The 25,410-nt window shown below is 42.5% G+C and overlaps 1 protein-coding gene across 2 annotated transcripts in view; it reads right to left on the bottom strand.

The window, feature by feature from the left end:
- TNXB (tenascin XB) overlaps positions 1-25,410 on the bottom strand; it is a 204,544-nt gene that overhangs the window by 26,326 nt on the left and 152,808 nt on the right. For both annotated transcript variants that reach the window (XM_082263702.1, XM_082263703.1), the window contains one exon: positions 24,186-24,318. In XM_082263702.1, the coding sequence (XP_082119828.1) occupies positions 24,186-24,318 (133 nt within the window). The remainder of the gene's footprint in view (positions 1-24,185; positions 24,319-25,410) is intronic.

Genomic DNA, 25,410 nt, shown 5'->3' with positions numbered 1-25,410 from the left:
ACGGTCCCACTCTTCTCCGGTTAGAACATTACTGGCCGTTAACCTTTATAACCCGAAAGGAAGGAATGCCCACACATACATAGGGTTGCTGTATTTTACTGATGGTAAATGGCAGAAACAGTTCCATCACACCGACATATTATCTGGGTCTGGGATCACTTGACAATACATTGTCAATCACATTTAGTGGACAATCCACAGAAGACACACGTGAAAGCATTGTGCAGCCATTAAAGTAAGCCATCTCCCCTAACAGTCTCTTTCCACCCAGTGTCATTTGTACTCACTGGGATAGGATCTTTGTAGTCACCTCCTGCATGGGTACACCTCTGCCTGGGTCCTCTACGGAAAAAGCCTCACTCAGGGAACTCTTTGCCTGCCTTACAAGGAGTTTTGCAACCCACCCTAGCCTCAACCTTACAAAGGGAGAGAAAGACTACAGCCGGCTCTTCCTGAGTGCAGGTCTATGTCTTCCCGGCCTCCAGCCCTGTCCAGGTCCTCCACTTGCTGGCTATATCTGCAAACCTCCCAACTTTTTGAGATGGAAATGAGGGACACCTATTAGCAAAAGTATGATGGCATAGGTCACACCTCTTGCCACACCCCCTTAACCTTTTCATGCCTGCACTATAGCCAAAAGACAGCTACAGAGCTGGCATAAATTGCCAGGAGGGCATCCATTTACGTCCCCCCATGCATGAGCTGCCTGTGGGGCACGCGTTGCTTTCTCTGTGATCAGCAAGTCAATGAGGTGGTAAGGGTTCCAGGCCCCTTACCACATGATCAGCTGTCAGCCAATGACAGCTGATCATGTGATGTAAACAAAGCCGGTAATCTGTTTTTTCTTTTTTTCCTCACGCTGACAGCTTCTTCAGGAGAAAGAAAAAAAACGATCGCCGGCTGCTGTCAGAGGGACATCAGTCCCGATGTGGAAGAGCCACTGCTGCCTCATGTGTGCCCACCAGTGCCACCTACCAGTGCCACCTATTAGTGCCCACCAGTGCCACCTATCAATGCCCACCAGTGCCACCTATCAGTGCCCCATCATTAGCGCTGCCTATCAGTGTCCCCTTCCAGTGCCTATCAGTACCACCTATCAGTGCCCATGAGTGCCACCTATTAGTGCCCTTCAGTGCCGCCCATCAGTGCCACCTATAAGTGCCCACCAGTGCTGCCTTGTCAGTACCTATCAGTGCAGCCTATCAGTGCCCATCAGTGCCCCCTCATCAGCGGACATCAATGAAGGTGAAAAATGACCTGTTTGCAAAAATTTTTAACAAACTATAAAAAATGTTTGTTTTTTTCCATAATTTTCGGTCTTTTTTTGTTTCAAAATTAAAATCCCAGTAGTGATTAAATAACACCAAAAGATAGCTCCATTTGTTTAAAAAAAAAATGATAAAAATTTGGGTACAGTGTTGCATGACCGCGCAATTGTCATTAAAAGTGCAACAGCGCTGAAAGCTGAAAATTGGCCTGGGCAGGAAGGGGGTTTGAGTGTCCAGTAGGAAAGTGGTTAAACAAGAATTATACAAAAAAATGATTAATTAAACCCACAAGTTCTTTTTAGTTACCACTACTATTCCTTTATACTGGCTTTTGAATTCACAAATTCCGAAATTTAGTAACTAGATGAAAGGATTAGCACTGGGAAACACTTTTTGTTGTATAAAAAGTGAATTTTATATACAACTATATAGAACAGATCAAAATGAGGGACAAATGAGAAGGAAATAGGGACTTTGTTCCAAATCAGGGACAGTCCCTCGAAAGCAGGGACAGTTGGGAGCTATGTATCTGCATAGATGTAGGATGTTTGGCTCCCACGCCCCAACTGCACTAGGGTTTTTCCTAACCTGTCTCACAATTGGGCCCTTACTTACCCATTACATCACTACAGGGGGGCTCTAACTAAAAGGGGCCAAGCACCTGATAACGCTATCTTCTGTAACCAGACACTATTCTGACACAGAGCCACCTAGTGGCAGGCTAGCTTGCTGCAGCTGCTTAATTAGAGAAGCACTGAGCCCCAGTGAAGATGTCACTGAATTTAACCTGTTGCCTACTGCCCCACGTACATTTACTGTGGGGCGAAGGCTCCTCTGTGCAGAATTACGTACCTCTACGTGAGTCTGCACTTTCGGGTCTGGGGCACGCACGCTCCGCCAGCTGGCTGTTACCAGTGGAAGCTAACCAGCTCCGTCGGGCGTCGGTGGATTCTATGTCAGCCAGCACCCGGCAATCTTTCGGAAGAGAAGCAGAATTGCGGTCTGCCCATGTAAACAAGGCAGATCGCCATTCTGTCTGTAGGGAAGGTACTGATCCCGTGTTTCTGCTAAGCAGGAACACGGACCTCTGCCTTTCCACAGTACAAGCACCTCCCCCACAGTTATTAAACATTTCCTAGACACACATTTAACCCTTTGATTGCTCCTGATGTTATCCCCTTCCCTGCCAGTGTCATTAGTACAGTGACAGTGCATATATTTAGCACTGATCACAGTATTAGTGTCACTGGTCCCCAAAAAAAGTGTCAGTAAGACCGCATTCACACTGAAGCGGCATGACTTCTGCATGACTTCGGGAGCGACCTGTGAAGTCCCGTGCACCGCGACTTCGGCGCAACTTGCACGGACTTCATATAATGAATGTCTATGCAAGTCGCTCCGAGTTCGCCCCGAAGTAGTACAGGATCCTTTTTCTAAGTCGGAGCGACTTGTGTCGCTCCTATTAGAACGGGTCCTGTACCAGTCAATGGACCGTGAGGGACCGCGATTTGTCAGGCTGACAAGTCGCCTGACAAGTCGCGGTAGTGTGAATGGAGCCTAAAGTCCCATACACACGTAGCGATTGTCAGCCGAACGATCGGCCGTCTTTTGTCCGGTGCTGTCCTGTCGGTTGAAAAGTGCTAAAGACTGCACACAAATTTTGTCGGCCAACAACAGCCGACTGCAGAAGTGATGTCATGTGATGGTTAACTTTCCATGTGTTTTTTCTTCTCTGAGCATGCCCAGTCTTGCTCATCTGCTGTTTGTCGGCCGAATTCTGTACTGACTGAGGAACAATTGGCCGTTCTGGTGTTGGCCAACAAAAATTTTAAAGCCTGCACACCAGATTTTGTTCGGCCGAAAAGTCGCAGTCGGTTGTCGCAAGCATCATACTAACAAGCCGACAATCGGCCGATCGGACGTTGGCCGAATATTTACGGCCGACAATCGCTACGTGTGTACGGGCCTTTAGTGTCCGTTTTGTCCTCCGCAATATTGTTATCAAGCTATAAGTCTCTTATGATCACCATTATTAGTAAAAAAATAAAAAAAAATAAAAAGCTATAACTTTTGCGCTAACCAATCAATATACGCTTATTGGGATTCTTTTTTTTATCATAAATATGTATCAAAATACATATTGGCCTAAACTGATGAAGAAATTAAATTTTTTTTTACATTTTTAATTGGATATGTTTTTATTAGATATGTTTTATAGCAGAAAGTAAAAAACATGTTTTGTTTTCAAACTTGTTGGTCTCTTTTTGTTTATAGCGCAAAAAATAAAAAACGCAGAGGTGATCAAATACCACCAAAAGAAAACTCTATTTGTGGGGAAAAAAGGACATATATTTTATTTGGGTATAGCGTTGCACGACAGCGCAACTGTCAGTTAAAGTAACGCAGTGCCGTCTCGCAAAAAATAGCCTTGTGATGAAGGGGGGGTAAACCTTCTGGGTTGAAATGGTTAAAATAAGGTATGTAGTGAATGTCATTAGCATGTTGATGAGGGGGAGAGGAGGAACCAGGACAAGAAAAATATAAGCAGATCAATCCTCAGCATTAAGCGACCATGCTGGGTAGCTGCAATTTACAGGTAGTTCTGTAAAGCCCCATACACGCGAAACGATTATCGGCCGACCGATCGTCCGTCTTTTGTCCAGAGTGGTGTTTTGTTGGTTGGAATGTGCTCTAGACTGCACACAAATTTTCTCGCCCGACAAAATTCTACTTCAGAAGTGATGTCATGTGTTGGTTTGCTTTCTTTGTGTTCATTCTTCTCTGAACATGCCCAGACTTGCTCATAAGATTTTTCCCTGTTGAAATCTGTACTGACTGCACGAAAATCGGTCGTGTTTTGACGGCGGACAAAAATTTTAAAGCCTGCACACCAGATTTTTTTCGGCCAAAAAGTCGGAGTCGTTTGTCGGAAGCATCATACTAACAAGCCGAAAATCGGCGGATCGGTCGTCAAACGAAAATTCCCTGCCGATTTTCGACGCGTGTGTACGAGGCTTTAGCATCTTCCTGAACACACAGACAGAAGAGATATCGGATCACTATCAGACGATGCGTCTGTAGACCAATACATGAAGTGTAACCATACAAATACATAGCAGAAAATAGAGATATAAATACCACTTCATATAAATAATACAATAACTCCTCTTCATTTAAGAGCGTGTTCAATGTTAATTTCCTCCTAGTGACTGCGCTGTGCTCTTGGGAGCTTTGTAAGCATGCACGTGTTGGCGCGGTTGAGCGAAAAATATCTTATTTTAGTTCAGCCCAGGAGAGAGCACTTTGTGGATCTGCCTAGATGATTTCAGACCTGTAGATATCACAGACTCTCTGTGAAGTGTCAGAACACGGCTCTCCACCAATGGGACAGTGATTTGGAAGCTGAATTTTGGCGTCTCTCTCCCTGGCATGTTCTTACAGCATAAATCAGAACAAAATGGGACCATGTGTATTCATTGTTCAGTGATTCATGGTACAAGCTCTTGTTAAACAGATCCTATAGTCCAAATCACAAATCCTTTTTTCTGTCCGTGGGACACAAATATTTCTAGATTAATAGATGTAAAAACTGAAATCATAGTTAGGGTCCTTTCACACGGGGCGGACACTTTTTTTCTTTTTTTTACGGTCATGGACTTGTGTCATCCGGTCCATATGTCCGTTTATCATCCCATCCGTTTGCGGATGATAAACGGACATAATGCATGTCAATGGAATTGTGGATGTCAGCGGATGACACCGCACGACAAAATTCTACTTCAGAAGTGATGTCATGTGTTGGTTTGCTTTCTTTGTGTTCTTCCTTCTCTGAGCATGCCCAGACTTGCTCATAAGATTTTTCCCTGTCGAAATCTGTACTGACTGCATGAAAATCGGACATGTTTTGACGGAGGACAAAAATTTTATAGCCTGCACACCAGATTTTTTTCGCCCGAAAAGTCGGAGTCGGTTGTCGGAAGCATCATACTAACAAGCCGAAAATCGGCAGATCGGTCATCGGACGAAAATTCCCAGCCGAATTTCGACTCGTGTGTACGAGGCTTTAGTCTTAGGGTTCAATATTGAGTTGGCCCACCCTTTGCAGCTATAACAGCTTCAACTCTTCTGGGAAGGCTGTCCACAAGGTTTAGGAGCGTGTCTAGTCAAGTTCCTCAAACCCAAACTCGCTCATCCATGTCTTTATGGACCTTGCTTTATGCACTGGTGTGCAGTCATGTTGGAAAAGGTAGGGACAATCCCTAAACTGTTCCCACAAAGTTGGGAGCATGAAATCATCCAAAATGTCTTGAATGCTGATGCCTTAAGTGTTCCCTTCACTGGAACTAAGGGGCCAAGCCCAACTCCTGAAAAACAACCCCACACCATATTGCCCCCTGCACCAAATGATTTGGACCAGTGCACAAAGCAAGGTCCATAAAGAAATGGATTAGCGAGTTTGGGATGAAGGAACTTAATTGGCCTACACTGTGACCCGATAGAATGCCTTTGGGATGAATTAGAGGGGAGACTGCAAGCCAGGCTGTCCAACATCAGTGCCTGACTTCACAAATGTGCTTCTGGAAGAATGGTCAAACATTCCCATAGACACACTCCTAAACCTTGTGGACAGCCTTCCCAGAAGAGTTGAAGCTGTTATAGCTGCGAAGGGTGGGCCAACTCAATATCAAACCCTACGGACTAAGACTGGGATGCCATTAAAGTTCATGTGTGAGTAAAGGCAGGTGTCACAATACTTTTGACATTATAGTGTGCTTTTATTTAAAGTGGAACTTCATCCTAAATGGGAAGTTCCATTTTTACATCTCCTCCCTCCCTCCTCTACCACTTTTGGACATATTTACTTCTTGGATTTGATTAGGTTATTGGTTTTGAAAGGTACCTGCTTCCACTTCCGCTAGGTTTGCCTAGATGATCAAAGCAGAATCCAGCCCCCCCCCTTTGCTTGCAGCCTTCTGGAATACATCACAGATCTCTGAGGGCTGCAGGACCATTCACAAAGAACAGTGAGGCTCGTTGATGCGTGATTGGAAGCTGGCTGTGAAGTCACAAGGCCACAGACGGCTTCCCTTGGTAAATACGACAGCGCCAGAGACCTGAAGACCTGTGAAGAACTGACCTGGGTGTGGACAACACTGGATATCTGAGCAGGTAAGTGTCCTTTTATTATAAGTAATCAGCTACAGATCTTTTTAAATTGCTGTTTCATATTTTTATTTAATTTTAAATTATGCATAAATGCTCCCACTAATGGTCGTCTGTATATTGGGTCCATAGAGTAGAGTTGCTGACTCGAAACAAGCATGTGCTTATCAGATGTCATTTTGGTTTTATTGACCTGTACCAGTTGGCTCCTTTCAAGGTTGAATGACTGACATTTGCTTGATGCAGGTGGCCTAGCTCATGGGATTCCAACTGGGTGGTGATTCCCTCAGGAAGGCCTTGGGTCAGCGCCTGGCTTGTGGGTTGGGGTACGAGTTATAGAGTATCTTCAATTGGCACCAGGAGGTCATTTGCTGCACTGAACGTGTTGCATTCTTGATGGAGAGGAGTCAGTGCCTAGGGAAGCATTTGCAGGTTGTGGCTCCCAATGATCAGCCAGAAGAATCCATTAAAGCTAATCTCCAGGAAATCGCATTTAGCTTTTCTACCCCACCTCTTCATTTATCCAGGATATACTGTTTGAATTGCATAGGGGGATTTAATAGAGCAACATACTTATTTCTTGGTCCTGTGGCAGCAGTTACTCCAGTTTTCTTTCTTCTGACCCCAGAATGTGAGCTGCCCCTGAACGTCATCACATACAATGCGGGACTAGTGGTGGTTGTTGGTACTCCATTGTACATGATGCAGGGGAGGCATAACATACATTTCCTGCTGATTGCAAAAGTGAAAAAACACATCCCCTGGCAACCCTTTACATGTGCACGTTCCAGGGAGGGTGCTGGCCGCTGGATGATGTGGACTTTTTCTATGCAGTCTGCTCATCATTTGCTTGATTAAATTCTATCAGACCTGTTTCTGGAACAGTAATCAAGCCACTGATAAGCATAGCACACTAAAGTCTACACCCTCCAATGGCCAATGAACATGCTCCTCCACAGAGATGACAGGGATGTGCTCTTTCACTCAGGCTTATCACTCATCACTAAAGCCTCGTACACACGCAAAGAATTTCCGCCGACCGCTCGTCTGTCTTTTTTCCAGAGTGGTGTCTGTTGGTTGGAATGTGCTCTAGACTAGAATTTTCCCGCACGACAGAATTCTACTTCAGAAGTGATATCATGTGATGGATTGCTTTGTATGTGTTATTATTATTATTATACAGGATTTATATAGCGCCAACAGTTTGCGCAGCGCTTTACAATTTGAGGGAAGACAATACAGTTACAATATAGTTCAGAACAGGAGGAAATAGAGGGCCCTGCTCGTTAGAGCTTACAATCTAGAAGGGAGGGTAAAGTGAAACAAAAAGGCAATAAGCATGGGGGATGGGTTGATGGAGAAAATGGAGGTACATTTTTTAGGGGCTGGTAGGATAGGCTTCTTTGAAAAGGAAGGTTTTCAGAGATCGCCTAAAAGCTAAAAGAGTGGGAGATAATCACACAGATAGGGGTAAGGAGTTCCATAGGATTGGAGAGGTTCTGGGAAAGTCCTGGAGACGAGCATGGGGGGAGGTGACAAGGGGGCTAGAGAGCAGGAGGTTTTGAGAGGAATGAAGAGAGCGATTAGGTTGGTATTTTGAGATGAGGCTGGTGATGTAGCTGGGGGCTAGGCTGTGGATTGCATTGTAAGATGTTGTAAGTATTTTGAATCTAATTCGTTGGGTGAGCGGAAGCCAGTGGAGGGATTGACAGAGAGGAGCAGCGGACACTGAGCGATTGGTAAGGTGGATGAGTCTGGCGGCAGCATTCATGATGGATTGAAGGGGGGATAGCCTGTTTAGAGGTATGCCAATGAGAAGGGAATTGCAGTAGTCGAGGCGCGAGATGACCAGGGAGTGAACTAAGAGCTTTGTTGTGTCTTTGGTTAGAAAGGGGCGTATTTTGGAGATGTTGCGGAGGCTGAGGCGGCAAGATTTGGACAGCGATTGGATGTGGGGTTTGAAGGAGAGTTCAGAGTCCAGGACAACACCTAAGACCTTGGCATGCGGGGATGGGCTGATAGAAATGCCATCGATATGTGTTCTTTCATCTCTGAGCATGCCTAGTCTTGCTCATAAGATTTTTCCCCATCGAAATCTGTACTGACTGCACGAAAATCGGCCGTGTTTTGACGGAGGACAAAAATTTTATAGCCTGCACACCAGGATTTTTTCGGCCGAAAAGTTGGAGTCGGTTGTCGAGAGCACCATACTAACAAGCCGAAAATCGGCAGATCGGTCGTCGGACGAAAATTCCCGGCCGAATTACCACTCGTGTGTACAGGCCTTTAAGCTGGGTACACACTATACAACTTTTGTTGTTAGATTTCCTTTAGATTTACCTTCAACTATGTAGTGAAAGGGCCTGCCTGATTGCATACAAATTGAAAGTGTTTAGATTTGACCTCATATTATATGGTTTTGGTAAATCTAAAGTTGGATACACACTATACAACTTTTGTTGGTAGATTTCCTTTGGAATTACCTTCAAATATGTAGTGCAAGGGCCTGCCTGATTGCATACAAATAAAAAAGTGTTCAGGTTTGACCTCATATTATATGGTTTTTGTAAATCTAAAGGAAAAAATGTAAAGAAAATTGTATAGTGTGTATCCAGCTTAAGGGTCCTTACACACGGGCGGTCCGTATGTCCCATCCATTTGCGGATGAAAAACAGACATAATGCATGTCAATGGGATTGCGGATGTCAGCGGATGACCATCCGCTGACATCCGATTTGCGTCCTTTCTGATCAGTTCCGTTTTTTGGAACGGAATAGAACTCTAATTTTCTTCCATTTAAAAAAGGAACGGACGCAAAAACAGATGTCATCCGCAATCCCATTGACATAAATTATCTCTGTTTATCATCCGCAAACGGATGGTATGATAAACGGACATACGGAACGGACACTCCAAAGTGTCATGAGCGGATGAAAAAATGGACTGTGCCGTGTGAAAGGACCCTTAGGGAGCAAAAATAAATTAATGCAGATGGGGATCTCTGGAACAATTCTAAGGTATTTATGGAAATTAAATGTATGCAATATTTTAAATAAACAGGATGAAAAATGTAACAATAGAAACTTGAAGGATATGTGTTATTTATTTCTTTTTTTACTTTAGTTATGCTTTATTTTCCCCTTTTACGTTAATGCATTTGATTCCAATGCATTTAGCTGAAGAATGAAACTTTACCAAAATTTTCAAGTTTTTAACAAAATTCCACATTCTTTTGAGTTACCAGTCACAAGAACTCACTTTGACCAGTGTAATAAGCCTCTCTGTGCCCCAATACAACTACAGGAAATTTGTACAGATCAATTTGAACGTTAGCGCCTATCAAGAAGGCAGACTCAACAGAAAAGACATCTCAGTAATTAATGTGCAATTATAATTTGGAACAGAGAACCCTCCATCTCCAATTAGAAGGCCAGTCATTCATCTAACAACAGTCGTTAACAATCCAAAGAAGTGAATTGGAAGGCATGTTGCTTTTGTCAGCAGAGTTTAGTTGCCGTGACACCGATGATATAAATCAGATGTCAAAAATTCTGGACTGACTGATCCAGAACTTCCAAAAAGGGTGCCAGGAATTTGAAGTCGTTAGAGATATCTTCCTGTTTGTCAAAAGTCAATTAGTTCAACAAGTAAACGCTCAGTTTTGCCATGCAGTATGGAGCCTAGCAGATGTTGAAAGAGGAAAAATGACAGCTGAGAAGGCCTGATTAACACGCAGAGGACGTGTTCTGCACATGGCAATGGGGAAAATTCAATAAAACCCTTCTGGACAATTACACAGACTCCATGTTTACATGGTTGTAGGAGACGGTGGCATTTCAACAGCTCAGCTCGGCACAGACTGGGATAGGCTGGAGTCTTTTTTCTCAACAATTCAATTCTGCAGATGGGAACTTTTTACAACAGAAAAAAATGGAAGCTGCTATTGGCAAACTAATGGTGGCCTGTATATTCAAACTGTTTTTGATGAATTTTGCCTTTGAAAATGCTTGTTGCCTGACTCTTATGCTGATCTAAAGGCTTCAATACTTTCTGAGTCACTGAACATATGAACATCATGAATTCTGATTCTCCTCTGACTTTACTATCAGCATGATTGTTCTGGGTTAGTGTTGTTAGTGACTCAAGAAATATTTAGATAAGAGTAAGTCTCATGTTTTTTTTGGAAAGAGCTCTACAGTAGCTGCCCCTGTATTTTTCTTAGTACCGGTAATGTATAACGACATGTTAATCCTCAGAAGCAATAGATTCTGGTGCTGGAAGGCCTGCCACTGCTAAACAGAAGAGGAGAGTATGCAAGCAAGGTGTTAAGTTTACAGGGTTAGAGAGAGGGTTAGTGTGAGGGTTAGGTTTATAGTAGTGTAGTGCTAACCCTTCTCCCCCCCCCCTCCAAGAGGTCGTCAGGTTTTGTGTCCCAGGTTCTATTCCCACTAGTGCAGTCGCCAAGCAAACAATAACTTCCACACTTCTGGATCAGGAAACACAGTCTAGGGGTTGACTTTTTAAAGTTTTTGTAGATTAACTTAAATGCAATAACAAATCTGCAGAATAGTCCCTTAAAGAGGAACTGCAGTCTGCTCACATAATTTGTAATGAAAACATCTTTGCCATTCTGAAGCTTCCCTCCAACCACTTTGAATATTATTTTATATGTACTGTGATTCTGTACTTGAGCACTTGAGCCAAATATGCTACAGAAATATCCCTCCACTAAGTCTGGCAGCAGCCATTTTAACTGTGGACTGGATGTACAAAAGACACAGACACACACACACACATACATATATATATTATATATATATATATATATATATATATATATATATATATATATATATATATATATATATATATATATATAATATATATATATATATTGTGACAGGAAGTCAGGTAAATCTGGGAATGTAGTCACTGAGAGGAGACACATTCCCACCTGCTTTGAAAGTTCACTGATACTATAGGGTGTTGGCTGCAGAGAGAGCCAGCAGGAAGTTGAAAACCATTCAGCTGTTCAGAATGAGGAGATCAAGGACTCTATAATTTGTCCAGAGAAAATCTATTGAGTGCTGCCTCCTGTCGCCGTGTAGGCTGGGAGAGGAGGACAGACATACGTGTACCTCCCGACGCCGTGTGGGCATGGGAGAAGGACTGCTGCCGCCTGTCGCCGTGTGGGCTGGGAGAGGGGGACAGTCGGATGTGTGCCTCCCGACAAGCTGGTGAGCATGGGAGAAGACCCCCTACAGCGATGTGAAGCTAAGGAGGGTAACCACGAGTGAAGACGTCTCAAAGGTGAGAAGACAAAGTGTTCCATGTGAAGAGTGTGAAGAGTAAAGGGACCTGTTAAATGAACTATGTTCAATGTGAAGAATCTGAAGAGTAAAGGATCCTGTTATAAATGAACATGTGCTGTGTGAAAGAAAACAAAGGGACATGTTCAATGGACAATGTTTGTGCTGTGTGAAAAGCAAACAAATGGACATTTGAGTGTCTGCTGTAAGATCAGCAGTGTCGGCCCAACAGTAGGTTGGAAAGACTTCTTAGGTAGGTTCCAGCGTGAGAAGGTAGCCGCCCACAGAGGCAAGGATTTATTTTGTCTTTTATTTTATTTTGGCTGTTTTGATGCTTGCAATTGTGTTAAGTAAATTGCATGAATAAATCAGTCTTGTTTTTCAACCTCTAATCGGCTATCTCTGTGAAAACGCACCCCCAAAGGGGTCACCCATACGCCTACCACCGAGCTAATCCCTTACATATGGTGGAGGTATGCAGTGGGCATAAGCAGAGATCCCTGCAAGGAAGTGCAAATGTTTGATGAACTTTATCTGGTGCATGAGATTGCACAATCTATGTGTGCAGGAGAGAAGATCCTGACAGAAAAAAAAAAAGTGTTTTAAAGAGACAGTGGTCTCAAAATTATTTGATGAACTTTGTTGTGTCTGGTGCAAGTGACTGCACAAACTGTGTGTGCAGGAAAAGAGATCTTGCAAGAGAGAGAAAAACTACATGTGTTAAAGAGACAGTGGTCTGAAAATTTTTTGCTGGACTGTGAAAAATTTGTGGAGTTATTGAAGATGGGGCGATCCAAACGCCTGAAAAATGCAAAGATAGATGAAATGAGAGACCGGATTCTATGGATGGAGGGGATGTTGCCGTCTGAACCAGCCCCATCCATGCCTAAAGAGAGTCTACTAAAGAGGAAGGTTGTTGTCCCTAGCAACACTGATGAAACTGCTATGGAGACGCAGTGTGCTCAGATGAAAAGTAAACCCAAAATGGGGGAGATGCTGAAACAACGGAGCTTTGCAGCTCAACAAAAGGCTCATCAAGAGAGCATGGCAGGCTGGAAACAGAGACGCCAGCAGCCAATGGAGGCCATCGGTTTGGAGGAAACAGAGTATGTGTGCAGGGCTGAGTTGGATGCCTTGCAACGGAAAATGGAAGAAAAGGAACAAGCCTTGGAATTGCTTAAAATGGAGCATAGAAACTTGCAGGAAATGAATGAACTACTCAAGTCTCATGTGTTACAGTGGGAAGAATCCACTGCTCTTCTTTTGGTCGAGTTGCAAAAATGTCAAGACACTATAAAGGAGAAAGATACCATCCTCATGGAAAAGGAAATTGAAATTCAGACTTTGCAGAAGCAAAGTATGTGTGAAATGTTGGAGTTGCGTAATCAGCTGGAAAAAAGTCTTCAGTGTTTGGAAGTTACAAAAATAGACCTGCAGGAGTCGCAGGAACAGAATGTTGCTCTGAAAGCGACATTGTCTCTCAGCGACAACGAGAAAAGTGAAAGAGAGGCTAAATTACTGAGTACTGTGTATGAGCTCACCACTTTGAGCAATGTGGTAGATGAATTACGTGCAGACTGTGAAAGTTGGAAAGGTGAAGCCCAACGTTTCCAGCAGCAGTTAAAGGAGAAAGAAGCCTGTGTGGCAGAATTACAGTCTCATTCCCAGAAACTAGCCAATGAGGTGAAGGCTCTTATGCAGGGAAAAGGAGATTGTGAACATAAGAGGGAAAAAGTAGAGGCACAGCTTCTGGAATCGCAAGTCAAGGTGTCAGAAGGTGACCGATTGTGTGCTAAGCTGTCAGAGAAGGCAAACCGACTGCAGGTTGAGTTGGACAATGTTACAAATCAGCTTTCTCAAGCAGACAGAAAATCTAGAGAAATTGCGGAAGATTTTTCTATCTTGGAATCGCAGCTGCAAGACACGCAGGAACTCTTACAGGAAGAGAGGTGTCAAAGGCTGAGTTTTAGCACAAAGCTCAAACAAATGGAAGATGAGAAAAATGGCTTCCTGGAACAATTAAAAGAGGAGGCGGAAGCAAAGAAAAACCTATCAGAGCAAGTCGCAACATTGCAAGCTCAGATAGCGGATATGAAAAAACGCATGGAAGAAAGCGTTGGTTCATTACAGTGTGTTGAAGATGTGAAAAAGAAGTTTGATCAGATGCTTGGTGAAGAGAAGACTGTGTCTGCAAAATATGCAGAAGAACGCGCACGTGCAGAAACGGAGGTGCGTGATAACGAGAGCAAAGCCCTGTTCTTGGCTCGCTCTTTGGAGGAAGCTCTAGAGTGTAAGGCTGAACTAGAAAGTGTTAACAAACAGCTGCGTACAGAAATGGAAGAATTGGTCAGCTCCAAGGATGATGTTGTGAAAAGCGTTCAGGAGCTAGAAAAGTCTAAGCGAGCCTTAGAACAGCAAGTAGAAGAGATGAATATTCCGTTGCAGGAACTGGAAGAGGAATTCCAGGCAACAGAGGATCTGTCCCAAAGAGGGGATAGTGTGCCTGATGCAGTTTTTAAAAGGATCAGTGTTTTGGGGTCTGTCCTGAGTGAGCCTCAGAAATGTGATGACACGTGGCTTGAATCACCCCTTTGGAATAAACCGTTCCTTCAAAAACTTCAAGCATTGGAAAATGTATCATTAGAGCTTCAGCAAACAAAAGAGTTGTGTAAGAAATGTGATGATTTCTCAGTTCAGGCTGAAAACCTAGTGGAGAAAACTAAAGCGGAGAAAACTAAAGCAAGTGATATAAATCTGGGAGAAAAAAGCAAACGCCACCTAGTGGAGAAAACTAAGGCTGTTGGTGAAAACGTGAAGCAAATGAATAAGTGCCTTTCAGGGAGTGTTTCCAAAATGGAACTGGTGAAAGACGGGTGGCAGAAGTTTGATCGTGATCTTGAGATACATTCCATGTGGAATTCAGATAGAGAAAAGGAACTAGGTGACCTTGAGCGGTCAAATAGTTCAGCAGAAAGTGCATTGAAGAAACCTGTAAAAGAATGTGTTGCAGTTCCATGCTTCTTCACTGATGCAGAGAGGAGGTCTATAATGGATACCACCCAGATCGCTGGGTTCAACTGTGTTGTTGCCTTTAACCCCTATGTTGGTGGAAGGAAAGTTGATGATGTTCTGGTTGGCTACTTCTGTGAAGAGTTTGGCAAGAAATATAAACTGAATATCAAATCAAATAGTAGGCCTTTACTGCGACTCGCTCAGGAGGGCGAAAAGTTTAAGAAGTTGATGAGTGCAAATGCTTCAGATCTGCCTATGAATATGAAATGTTTGAATGATATTGATATCTCTGGGAAAAGGAACAGGGGTCACTTTGAAGAAATGTGTGACAGCCTGTTGTCTCAATTGGAAAATCCTCTGCACAGCATCTTAGAGCAAGCAAAGCTCAAGAAGGAAGATCATTCCCTTTTACAACAAAAAGTCAATGATTGTGTACAGCTGTATGGAGAGGCAACTCAAGTCACAGAGGGATGTCAAGAGTCCCTACTTGGAACAAAGCTTAGTGAAGCAAAGGTTCTCAAAGTTTTGTGGAAAACATTTATGGATTGCAGAGAGAGGCGTCTTAAGAATGTTGAAGACCTTAAGACTAGCCCAATTGAGTTGCCTATGGATCACGGTCCTCCATGGTGGATTGGACAGACGATTATGAGGGACAAGCTGTCTGACATTTATGAGAAAGCTGTCAATGAAGATGACAGAAACGAGAAGGAGCAAAATGATGCCAAAAATGCAGTTGAAGAATGTGTATATGAGATGAGAGACAAACTGTGTGGCATTTATGAGAAATCTGTCAATGAAGATGACAAAACAGTTTCATCCGGAAGCTTGAGGATAATAGGAGGCTTATCAGTGAGTCAGCAGTGCCTGACACATGCGTGCCTGGAAATATGTGTCCCAACCCTAGGGTTGAAACAAGAGGGGGGGGTATGTGACAGGAAGTCAGGTAAATCTGGGAATGTAGTCACTGAGAGGAGACACATTCCCACCTGCTTTGAAAGTTCACTGATACTATAGGGTGTTGGCTGCAGAGAGAGCCAGCAGGAAGTTGAAAACCATTCAGCTGTTCAGAATGAGGAGATCAAGGACTCTATAATTTGTCCAGAGAAAATCTATTGAGTGCTGCCTCCTGTCGCCGTGTAGGCTGGGAGAGGAGGACAGACATACGTGTACCTCCCGACGCCGTGTGGGCATGGGAGAAGGACTGCTGCCGCCTGTCGCCGTGTGGGCTGGGAGAGGGGGACAGTCGGATGTGTGCCTCCCGACAAGCTGGTGAGCATGGGAGAAGACCCCCTACAGCGATGTGAAGCTAAGGAGGGTAACCACGAGTGAAGACGTCTCAAAGGTGAGAAGACAAAGTGTTCCATGTGAAGAGTGTGAAGAGTAAAGGGACCTGTTAAATGAACTATGTTCAATGTGAAGAATCTGAAGAGTAAAGGATCCTGTTATAAATGAACATGTGCTGTGTGAAAGAAAACAAAGGGACATGTTCAATGGACAATGTTTGTGCTGTGTGAAAAGCAAACAAATGGACATTTGAGTGTCTGCTGTAAGATCAGCAGTGTCGGCCCAACAGTAGGTTGGAAAGACTTCTTAGGTAGGTTCCAGCGTGAGAAGGTAGCCGCCCACAGAGGCAAGGATTTATTTTGTCTTTTATTTTATTTTGGCTGTTTTGATGCTTGCAATTGTGTTAAGTAAATTGCATGAATAAATCAGTCTTGTTTTTCAACCTCTAATCGGCTATCTCTGTGAAAACGCACCCCCAAAGGGGTCACCCATACGCCTACCACCGAGCTAATCCCTTACAATATATATATATATATATATATAATATATATATATATATATATATATATATATATATATATATATATATATATATATATATATATCTCTGTAGACATACACATATACATATATCTGTAGACATACACATATACATATATCTGTAGACATATACATATATCTGTAGACATATACATATATCTGTAGACATATACATATATACAGGCACACACACGCCTGTAGACATACACATATATAGAGGCACACACTGATTATTATATACTGTATATATACACAGACAGACACACTCACACCACTGCTTGCTTGCACATTTCTTCTCTTTTGATGAACACTCATGGTTCTCTGCAGTCTCCTGTTATCTCTGTGAGTTATTCATCCAGCCCCCTGCAGCTCTCCTTTGCTCTCCTATGACTAATTCCTCCTCCCTTTCTGGCAAACTCTCACGAGAGTTAGAAAGAGAGAGAGAGAGAGAGAGAGAGCTGTGCATGATGTCATTAGCCTGGGCTAATGACCCGACAAGAAAGAGGAAGTGAGCTGTATAAGGTATTTACTGGCAGAAAAAAAAATGTTTTATTATCCAAAGTTAAAACAACAAGGGCAGAAGATTTAATATATGGAAAGATAAAAAATTACTGAAGAGCAGCTTTAAGCAGTGGGACAAAAAGTGGACAGCACCGGGGCCCCTGCAGCAATGCCCCAGGCAAGGCAAGCCTTGTACTCTGTGTGACAGGAGTAACAGAAGCAACAGTCATTGAAATCCTTCCTCTTTAGGTCAGTACTCACAGTGTCCCTCAAGCTTGGAATGTCACCCTCAGACTCCAGCAAATAGACTCCTCTGTGAAATTCCCAGGACAGGTCTGTAATGGCACCCCTCTTTAGTCCCTATAGTGTTTGTGGCTGAGTAGGTCCTCCAGCTGAGCATGGCTGGGATCCCAATAAGCAGCCTGGTCCTTTATCAGGATGGCCAGGAAGGCAGACAACTGGGAACCCCTCCTCCAGGGAAAGAGGAACTTCCCTCTCTGTGGTTCAAGACTATTTATGCATCTTCCAACCATAATCTGGACACAACTCCCCAGGGATTGGCTGGATCTACAGAAATATATTTAGATTGCCTGCCTGATTCTCCTACCCACCAGATTCTGGAAATCCCCAGAAAACCGGGGAGAATAATCAAACCTGCAGAACCCAGAGCAGCCCAAAGAAACACTGATTACAGGAGAGCCAAAAAACTTAATTTGCCTTATCAAAACCAAGGAACCCAACTAGGAAGGCTCTACATTAGGGTTAGTTTTGGGGTTATAGGGAAGGTTAGTGTTAGGGTTCCAGGCAGGGTTAATGCTAATATAAGGGTAACAGAGTGGGTTTGTTTTAGTGTTACAGCAGGGGGGGGGGGGACGTTTAATGGTAACAGGGAAAATTAGTATCAGAGTTACAGGGAGGGTTAGTGTTAGAGTTACAGGGAGAAATAGCCTTGGGGTTACAGGGAGGATTAGTGTTATTATTAGAAAAGAAGGGAGGGTTCATGTTAGTGTTACAGCATGGGTGTTAGTATACAAATAACAGAAAGGGTTTGTGTTAGGGGTCCTTAGGAATATAGAAACTCTCCACTGAAAACTTTTAGTGCCAATTACCCAGTTTTGAAAATAATGTATTATGATCCTCATTCCTGCTAGGATCAGGTTCACATGTTCTGCCATAACAGACCAGTGAATGAGAATCAGGATGACAGCACTGGAGCTTGCATCCTTACAAATAAGTTGGCAATGACAGTTTCAATATTTCTATTCTGACAGGTTCTCTTTACAGAAACATTACAGCCAAAACACTAAAGTTCTGCAATTAAGTTCACTTGAGACCAGCCTACCTGTTGAGTGGCTTTAATTTTCATGCTAGAATCCACCTGGGGCAGCTCTGCTTGTTAAATACTTATCGTTGCCAAACCTTTCTGCACCATGTAGAACCTGACCAGGTCAAAGTGTGATAAGGGTCTGATAGAAGCATCCATAAGCTACAACTGTTATGTGGCATAGGAGTCAAGAGATGGTTGCTTACATCAGTGCATATTTCCCAAGTGTTTTCTTTCCTTAGCAACATAAAGATTTATCTTAAAACAGAAGCAAGTTAACTCTAGATAAAGAACGCCTTTGTGTTCTTTCGGCATGTGTTTCAGTATTCTGAAGCTTTGACAGTTACAAAACAACACTTTTAATTGTACCAGCCAACTGCTGGCAAGAGACGCCTTACACCTTTTTTAGGAGACATCTTAGAACAAGGAAAATCCAAAAATAGAATTTAGCAGCGTATTTTATAAATGTGTTGTGATATTTAAAATTTAGTTATCACATTTGGTTACTGCATGACCCCAGTATGTCTATTAAAAAGCACAGATGTCCTGTGTTATTAGTGTCATTCGTAGCTTTATAGCATGATGTCTTATTCAAAACAATCCTCCTACATGAAATGTTTTATTGTTGGATTTTTTTCAGAGGTCCTTCACTTATAAAATAAATATTTTCCGGTTTCTTTCTCATCATATAAACATTCAAATTAAAAGCAAATTATATAAAAAAAAAAAAAGAATGCCGCTCTCTGAAGTCCAGCCGCGGCAAACAGATTTGAGCTTTGGCAAAAATAAAATGAACAAAGAGCCATCCATACTACATAAACACATAGCATGGATCTGACAGAGAGAGATGATGATTAAGAGGATAGAGAAGGCCAATGATGGAGTGCGCGGAAGATGAAGTAAACAAAAGGGGGCAATAATGGAGTGGGCATAAGTTGTAGAAGGCAGACAGGGCCAAGGCTGGTGTGGGTGAAGATGGAAAGAATATCTTTACTTCCTTTTTCTTACTCCTGTGGTTTCTAAACCCCAGTTCTTTTCTTTATTTTTCTTTGTTTTTGGTTGCACCACAGATGGGAAGAATACTCTCTGGTATCCATAGATCTGCATTATGGGGTATCCTACTTGGTCTTCCCATTAATTTGTTTATACTTTATACTGTTCAGGCTTTATTAGGCTCCTTACTGTGTTTCACACTTTGGGATGCTTCTTCATTAGCCCCTGTGTGGGCAAAATTGATTTAATTGTGTCCTGTCTTGAAAACCCAATAAAAATTATTGAACCCCATCTTCTGCTAAACAACAGTATATGCTAAAATTGAAACAGGAGTTGAAAGTGGAGTTGGATCTTAAGGATTGGCACAAACTAGCAGGAAATACATCCAGAAATTAATACCTCGCTTATAGAGGCAAATTACAAAGTGCTGCTTCGATGGTATATGATCCCAACAAGATTGGCCTTCCAAATCCCGGGAGCCTCCCCACACTGCTTTAGAGGCTGTTCCCAAGATGGCTCGTTCCTCCATATTTGGTGAGAATGTCAGAAAGTCTGTAGATTCACGATTTAGGACTGCAATTTTCTCTACTCTTTAATGGGCACTAACCTAAAAAGAACCTACAAGAGGCCTTACTGGGCCCCCCAGTTGATGCATAAGGAAACTGATCTCTTTTGTCTTCTTGTCGGTCCGCATCACAGGAGCTAAGTTATGGAAATCCCCCACATTACTGTATGACCTGATTAAGGCCAACCCTTGAGAAACTTTCTGCCATCCTCAATGATAAAATTCCACAGTTCGAAAAGATTTGGAAGCCTTGGACTAACCACCTTGTAGGGAATTTGTAGAGTCTGAAGGCACTTCTGGAGTCCAAGTTTGGAGTATTGTCATTGCATTAAATACCTTACTTACTCTTTTTCTTTTTCTTTACTTCTTTGACTACACCCCTAGACTAGTTATCTGGAGTCTAGGAATCCTTCTACTTAAGGGGGGGGGGGGGGGGGTTTGATGTAAAGGCCTATTCTCAGACCTTCTCCTGTTTTGTATATTATCATTGGTTGATTTAGATGGATAATAACTCTATCTATTAAACATTTGTATCAGTTTGATATGCATTATCTAAAATCTTCCAATAAAAACTACTGAAAACTATTGAAGCAGAAGATGGAAAAGATGGAGAGGGCTGATGGTAGATTTAGGGAGAAGATTAAGAGGACAGAGAGGGTCAATTATTAAGTGGGTTAAAGATGGAGTAGACAGAGGGGGACAGTGATAGAGTAAAAAGAAGATGAAGGAAACCAATGATGATGTGGACGCCTGGACGGAGTGGGTGGTAAATTGAGAAGAAAGAAGGCCAAGGATAGAGTAGGCAGAAGATGGAGAGGACAGGGAGGTGAACTGATGATGAAATGGGCAGAAAATTGAGTTCACAGAGAAGAGTGAAGATAGAACGGGCAGAAGATGGGGGGGGGGACAGAAGATGGGGGGACAGAGCAGGCTGATAATTGAGTGGGCAGATAATGGTGAGGACCGAGAGTGCATGAAAGATGGACTTGGGATTTGAGGCCCACGGGAAAAAAGTTTGAGACTTCACCAAATGTGAAATTCCAGTGCTGTAAACCTATCGAAATTGCTAGGTCAACCTCCAGAACTGTAGAAGAACTTTGTTGGTGGAGAGGGGTTATTATTTATTCAGGGACAGTCCATGTTTGTTATTAATAATCAAATCAGGAGAATTGCTGACTTTCAAATATTTACATATAGACTTGTTTGATCTGCAGTAAATCATGCAGTCTGGGAATCTAAGCAACTGTGATTCATAAACTGTTTGATTTTTTGCAGATTGCAAAATCCATATCAAAAGAATCACAATCATACCAATTAATTCATCATTATTTATGATAGAACCTTTTTAAGTCTCTACTTTAGTTATAGACAATTGAAGATCCTCTCACATTTTAAAGTCAAAGAATAAATAACACTTGCTGTAAAGCAAAAAGCTGAAATTACAGGCAATCAAGCTGCAGTGGCATCATAGGGCAGGAGAAACCTACAGGCTGTAGCAACAATTCACTCATAATGGCCAAAGTGAAGCTGGTGCTCTTCTCTGAAGGCCACAGACAAGAGATATTTTGTCAAGAATGAACGATGATCAGAGAAACAACTGCCCATCTTCTTTTTACATCACCCAACCGCAGAGATCCACCTCAATGTCCACCCAGTCAACAGTATTAGAGATTCACACATTTGGAATAATCATTTTCGTTAATTTGCTAATCTGTGCCCATTTACACAAATTTATTGCATACACCTGCTCTTAAGACCCACCTTACGCTGCTTCCACAAAACGAGCATTACATTTTCCCTCTCCTCTATACCAAGTCCCATGACACCACTCTGCCTTAACCCCGAATTCCCTCCAGGGATGTCAAAACAATTTCTGCCTAACTCATGGCTACATAAACATGTTCTGGCTAAACATTTATTTCACTGAGCTTTATTCCTAAACCACAAAAAACTGGCTTCCCAAATGACAGACCACAAGTTACCATTACGGACTTATCTTCAAATAGAACACTTTTTCTCGGGTCTGAACCAAAAACCCCACTGGTCCCATCAACTTACTCCCTTTAGAATCTCTTTGCTCTGAGAACACACCACAAAGGCACAAAAGTTCAACCATCTACTCTTTACTTTTTGCTAAACTCCCCATGAAAAACAAGACATGTCAATTCTGGGAACGAGAACTGTCCTTAGACCTCACATATAAACAATGGGAAAAAATATTTGAAACCATCCTTAAGGGCTCATTAAATGTTTCAACCCAGGAAAATGGTTAGAAGATCCTCACATGCTGGTACAGAGTCCTGACCTCTCTCCACAAATTCAAACCATCTGTATCCAACCTATCAGTAAAGCCAAAGAAATGCAGCTCTAGGTGAGTGACCGAGTCTCACACGTTGTGAACAGGATCCCAGGGTGCTGCACAGCTATTCTGTGCGATTCAGAGACATGCAAAAATCTGGAATATTGCTGCACTCCTTGGTAACTTTATTGAAGTATTAAAATCACAGGTATGACAGGAACATAAAAGGTAAGGCGTTTAACGCTAAAGTCAGCGCTTACTCAAGCCTCATATGAGGTTTGAGTAAGCGCTGACTTTAGCGCGAAACGCATTATCTTTTATGTTCCTTTCATACCTGTGATGTGATTTTAATACTTCAATAAAGTTACCAAGGAGTGCAGCAATATTCCAGATTTTTGTATGTCTCTGTATCCCACCTATGTTGGAGATGTACCTCTGAACCAGGTTCTCTCATCCACATCTGGTGGTCATGCCACATCATCCAAAAGTTTTGGAAGGAAGTACATACCATAATTTCAAGAATCTCTACATTCAAATTAGAATTCTCTCCCGCGCAATTCCTCTTGCATCCCATCTCAACACATAGATGCGCCCTCCTCAAATCTCTAGCTGTGCACATGCTAAACGCAGCTAAGCTATGTATCCCAGTCCTATGGGGCAAAACCCATGCCCCCTCAATCAAAGGATGGTTTCGGAATTGATAAAACAGCCGAAATGGAGGAGCTCATAGCCTTTTCCCATGACAATATCTCCAAACACACCAGCTACTGGTGTTGTTGGTATCATTTTAGAACCACCACTGAATACATACAAACCATAGACTCCAAACCTAAATGAATAGGGGAAACACCCAGGATACCTTTTCTTTCTTTACTGGTGACCCTACACTGACCTACCCTCTGTTGGAATCTGGGGGTAGTCAAGTGTGAATGGGCCGTAAACCAGGGTCCAGTAGAAGGCACTCGCCCCCCCCCCCCCCTGTTTCAGCTTACTCCAGTCCTATCCACTATCACTTTCACACACATTTCCTTCATCCCCTCCTTCCCCCATCTCCAACCCCCTCTCCCCTCCTGCCACCTTCTCTATCACACCCCATCACTACCCCAAACCAACTGATGTATCTAACAAGGTTGACAGCAGGTCTGTCAACCATGGAATCACCCTTAGAAGCATGCTCCCGTCCATTACCCTACAGAGATCTCCCAAACTCATCTCTCTTATCTCAAGAAACCAGCTCAACTCACAACATTGTCAACTTCAACATGGACTTGACTTCTCTATAAGTAGGGCCCTCTCTGTCTCCGAAATACAACATATATATCCACCTCTTTACCTCAACCGCTCTCCTTTGTACATGGTATCGCACTAGAGTTTTATAATACAACCTTTGATTATTACATATGGATTAAATGCCAAACCATTCATACGGTTATGATGGTTATGTTATGAATGTATTTCTCTAGGGCCCATTTATTTCCTGGCTTCCTTTCTCTGTAAACCTACCTTAAATATCCTCAATAAAATATTATAGAAACGAGAAGAGGTTAGAACTACTCATGTTGGTATATACCTGGAATTGTACACCTTTCCTTAATTGCTGATGTCAATTGTTAGTTACCTTTATTTTATGAGTAATTGTACATCACTATATCTTCTTTTCTCAATAAAGACATTTTGGGAAAAAAAAAAAAGAAAAAAAGATATTGCGTAATGCAGGAACATTTCTTTGTGTAATAACTGTTTTCAATGCTTAATAGGGCTCCAAAAGAAGCTCTACAGTACATAACCAAATCCTCATCCAGTCTTCATGAACAAAGCTTGAATTTGGGCATAATTCTTTTAAAGACCTGTCTATTGCATAACATATACTAAGAAACAGCTTGACTCAGGACTGGGAAAGATGATTACTGAAGCTGTTATCACTCACCTGTGGTAAAGGAGGTGGAAATGGGAGCGGATGTAGAGCCACGTCGAAGGGCGTGGAGCTGCACTCTGTACTGTGTGGATGGGTCAAGCTGGCTCAACAAGAAGAAGGTAAGATTGGACAGCAAATTGATTTTCTAAAAGAAAAGAGAAAATGTGTGATAAAGCATCATCCAGAGCATCTCGAACATGCAGGTGACAAGGATGGAAAGGTATCCCAACTCAATAAGAATACCATCTCCCATCTAATACACACAGGTGCTTAGCAAAGTCCCCACTTCACTATTTGGCCAATAATGTCTGTTGGTTTTGACACTGCGACCGGGAGTGGGTTAGGATCCTATAATATTCATGACAAAATGCCACAATATCCCCCTCCCAAACTACAACAATGTTTTCATGAATGATTGCTCAGGAACATCTGAGTATATCCCCCGCACCTATGGATGTCCTATCTGGGGATGGGTGGGTTAAATAAATAAGGTGGGTGAGGGGTGGTGAAAGCAGCTGCTATAGGATAGAAAAATGAGTGAAAAATTGAAAACCCCAAAAACTAGTGGGATTAATATAGCGCTTGCTAATAATCATTCAGGGGTGAGCAATTACTTGTTCATACCCTGGATAATAGAATTGGCAATCAAGTGGTATAAAAAAATAAATATAAATATATAACTTTGTGTATAGGTCACACAGCTAAGTGGTAGTAAACCAGTGATGTTCACAGTTAGTATACATAAATAGAAATACACATCCACCTTAAATAAATACTTTGATTAACATAAAGTGCAGAAATAGTGCCAAAATTAGTGCAAAAAATGTCCCAATAAACAGTTCATAAGTGACTTTGTGCATGGGTAGAAATTTTCAGTGCCAGGTAAAGGAAAGTGCAAGTGCTTAGTGTTGGGTCCTCCAGTAGTCCAACTGCTGGTAAATTGGGCGTGACTTGAAATAATGGGGGTTTGCACTCACCAGAGGTAGTGGGTCTTAAATACCTTATGGTAGAAAGACCTTTTGGCCTTGTGGCTTCCTGAGCCTGGGAGGTGACTGCTGGGCCTTGTAGTTCCCTGTGGTCCGGGATCGCTCCCTTGGGTATAATCGATCCTCCAGGTCCGATATTTAGGGAAAAATAAAAGTGCTCCAATAGTGCAGTACCATTAAAAAGTAGCTTTTATTGAATAGTGCTGATGAATAGTACAAAAAAGTTTAAAATCGGCTGCTGCGGATGGCGC

Source organism: Pelophylax lessonae (assembly GCF_965119305.1).
Source record: "Pelophylax lessonae genome assembly, chromosome: 7".
Taxonomy (NCBI): domain Eukaryota; kingdom Metazoa; phylum Chordata; class Amphibia; order Anura; family Ranidae; genus Pelophylax; species Pelophylax lessonae.
Note: the sequence above shows the minus strand (reverse complement) of the source record. Positions and strands in the feature narration are given on the sequence as shown.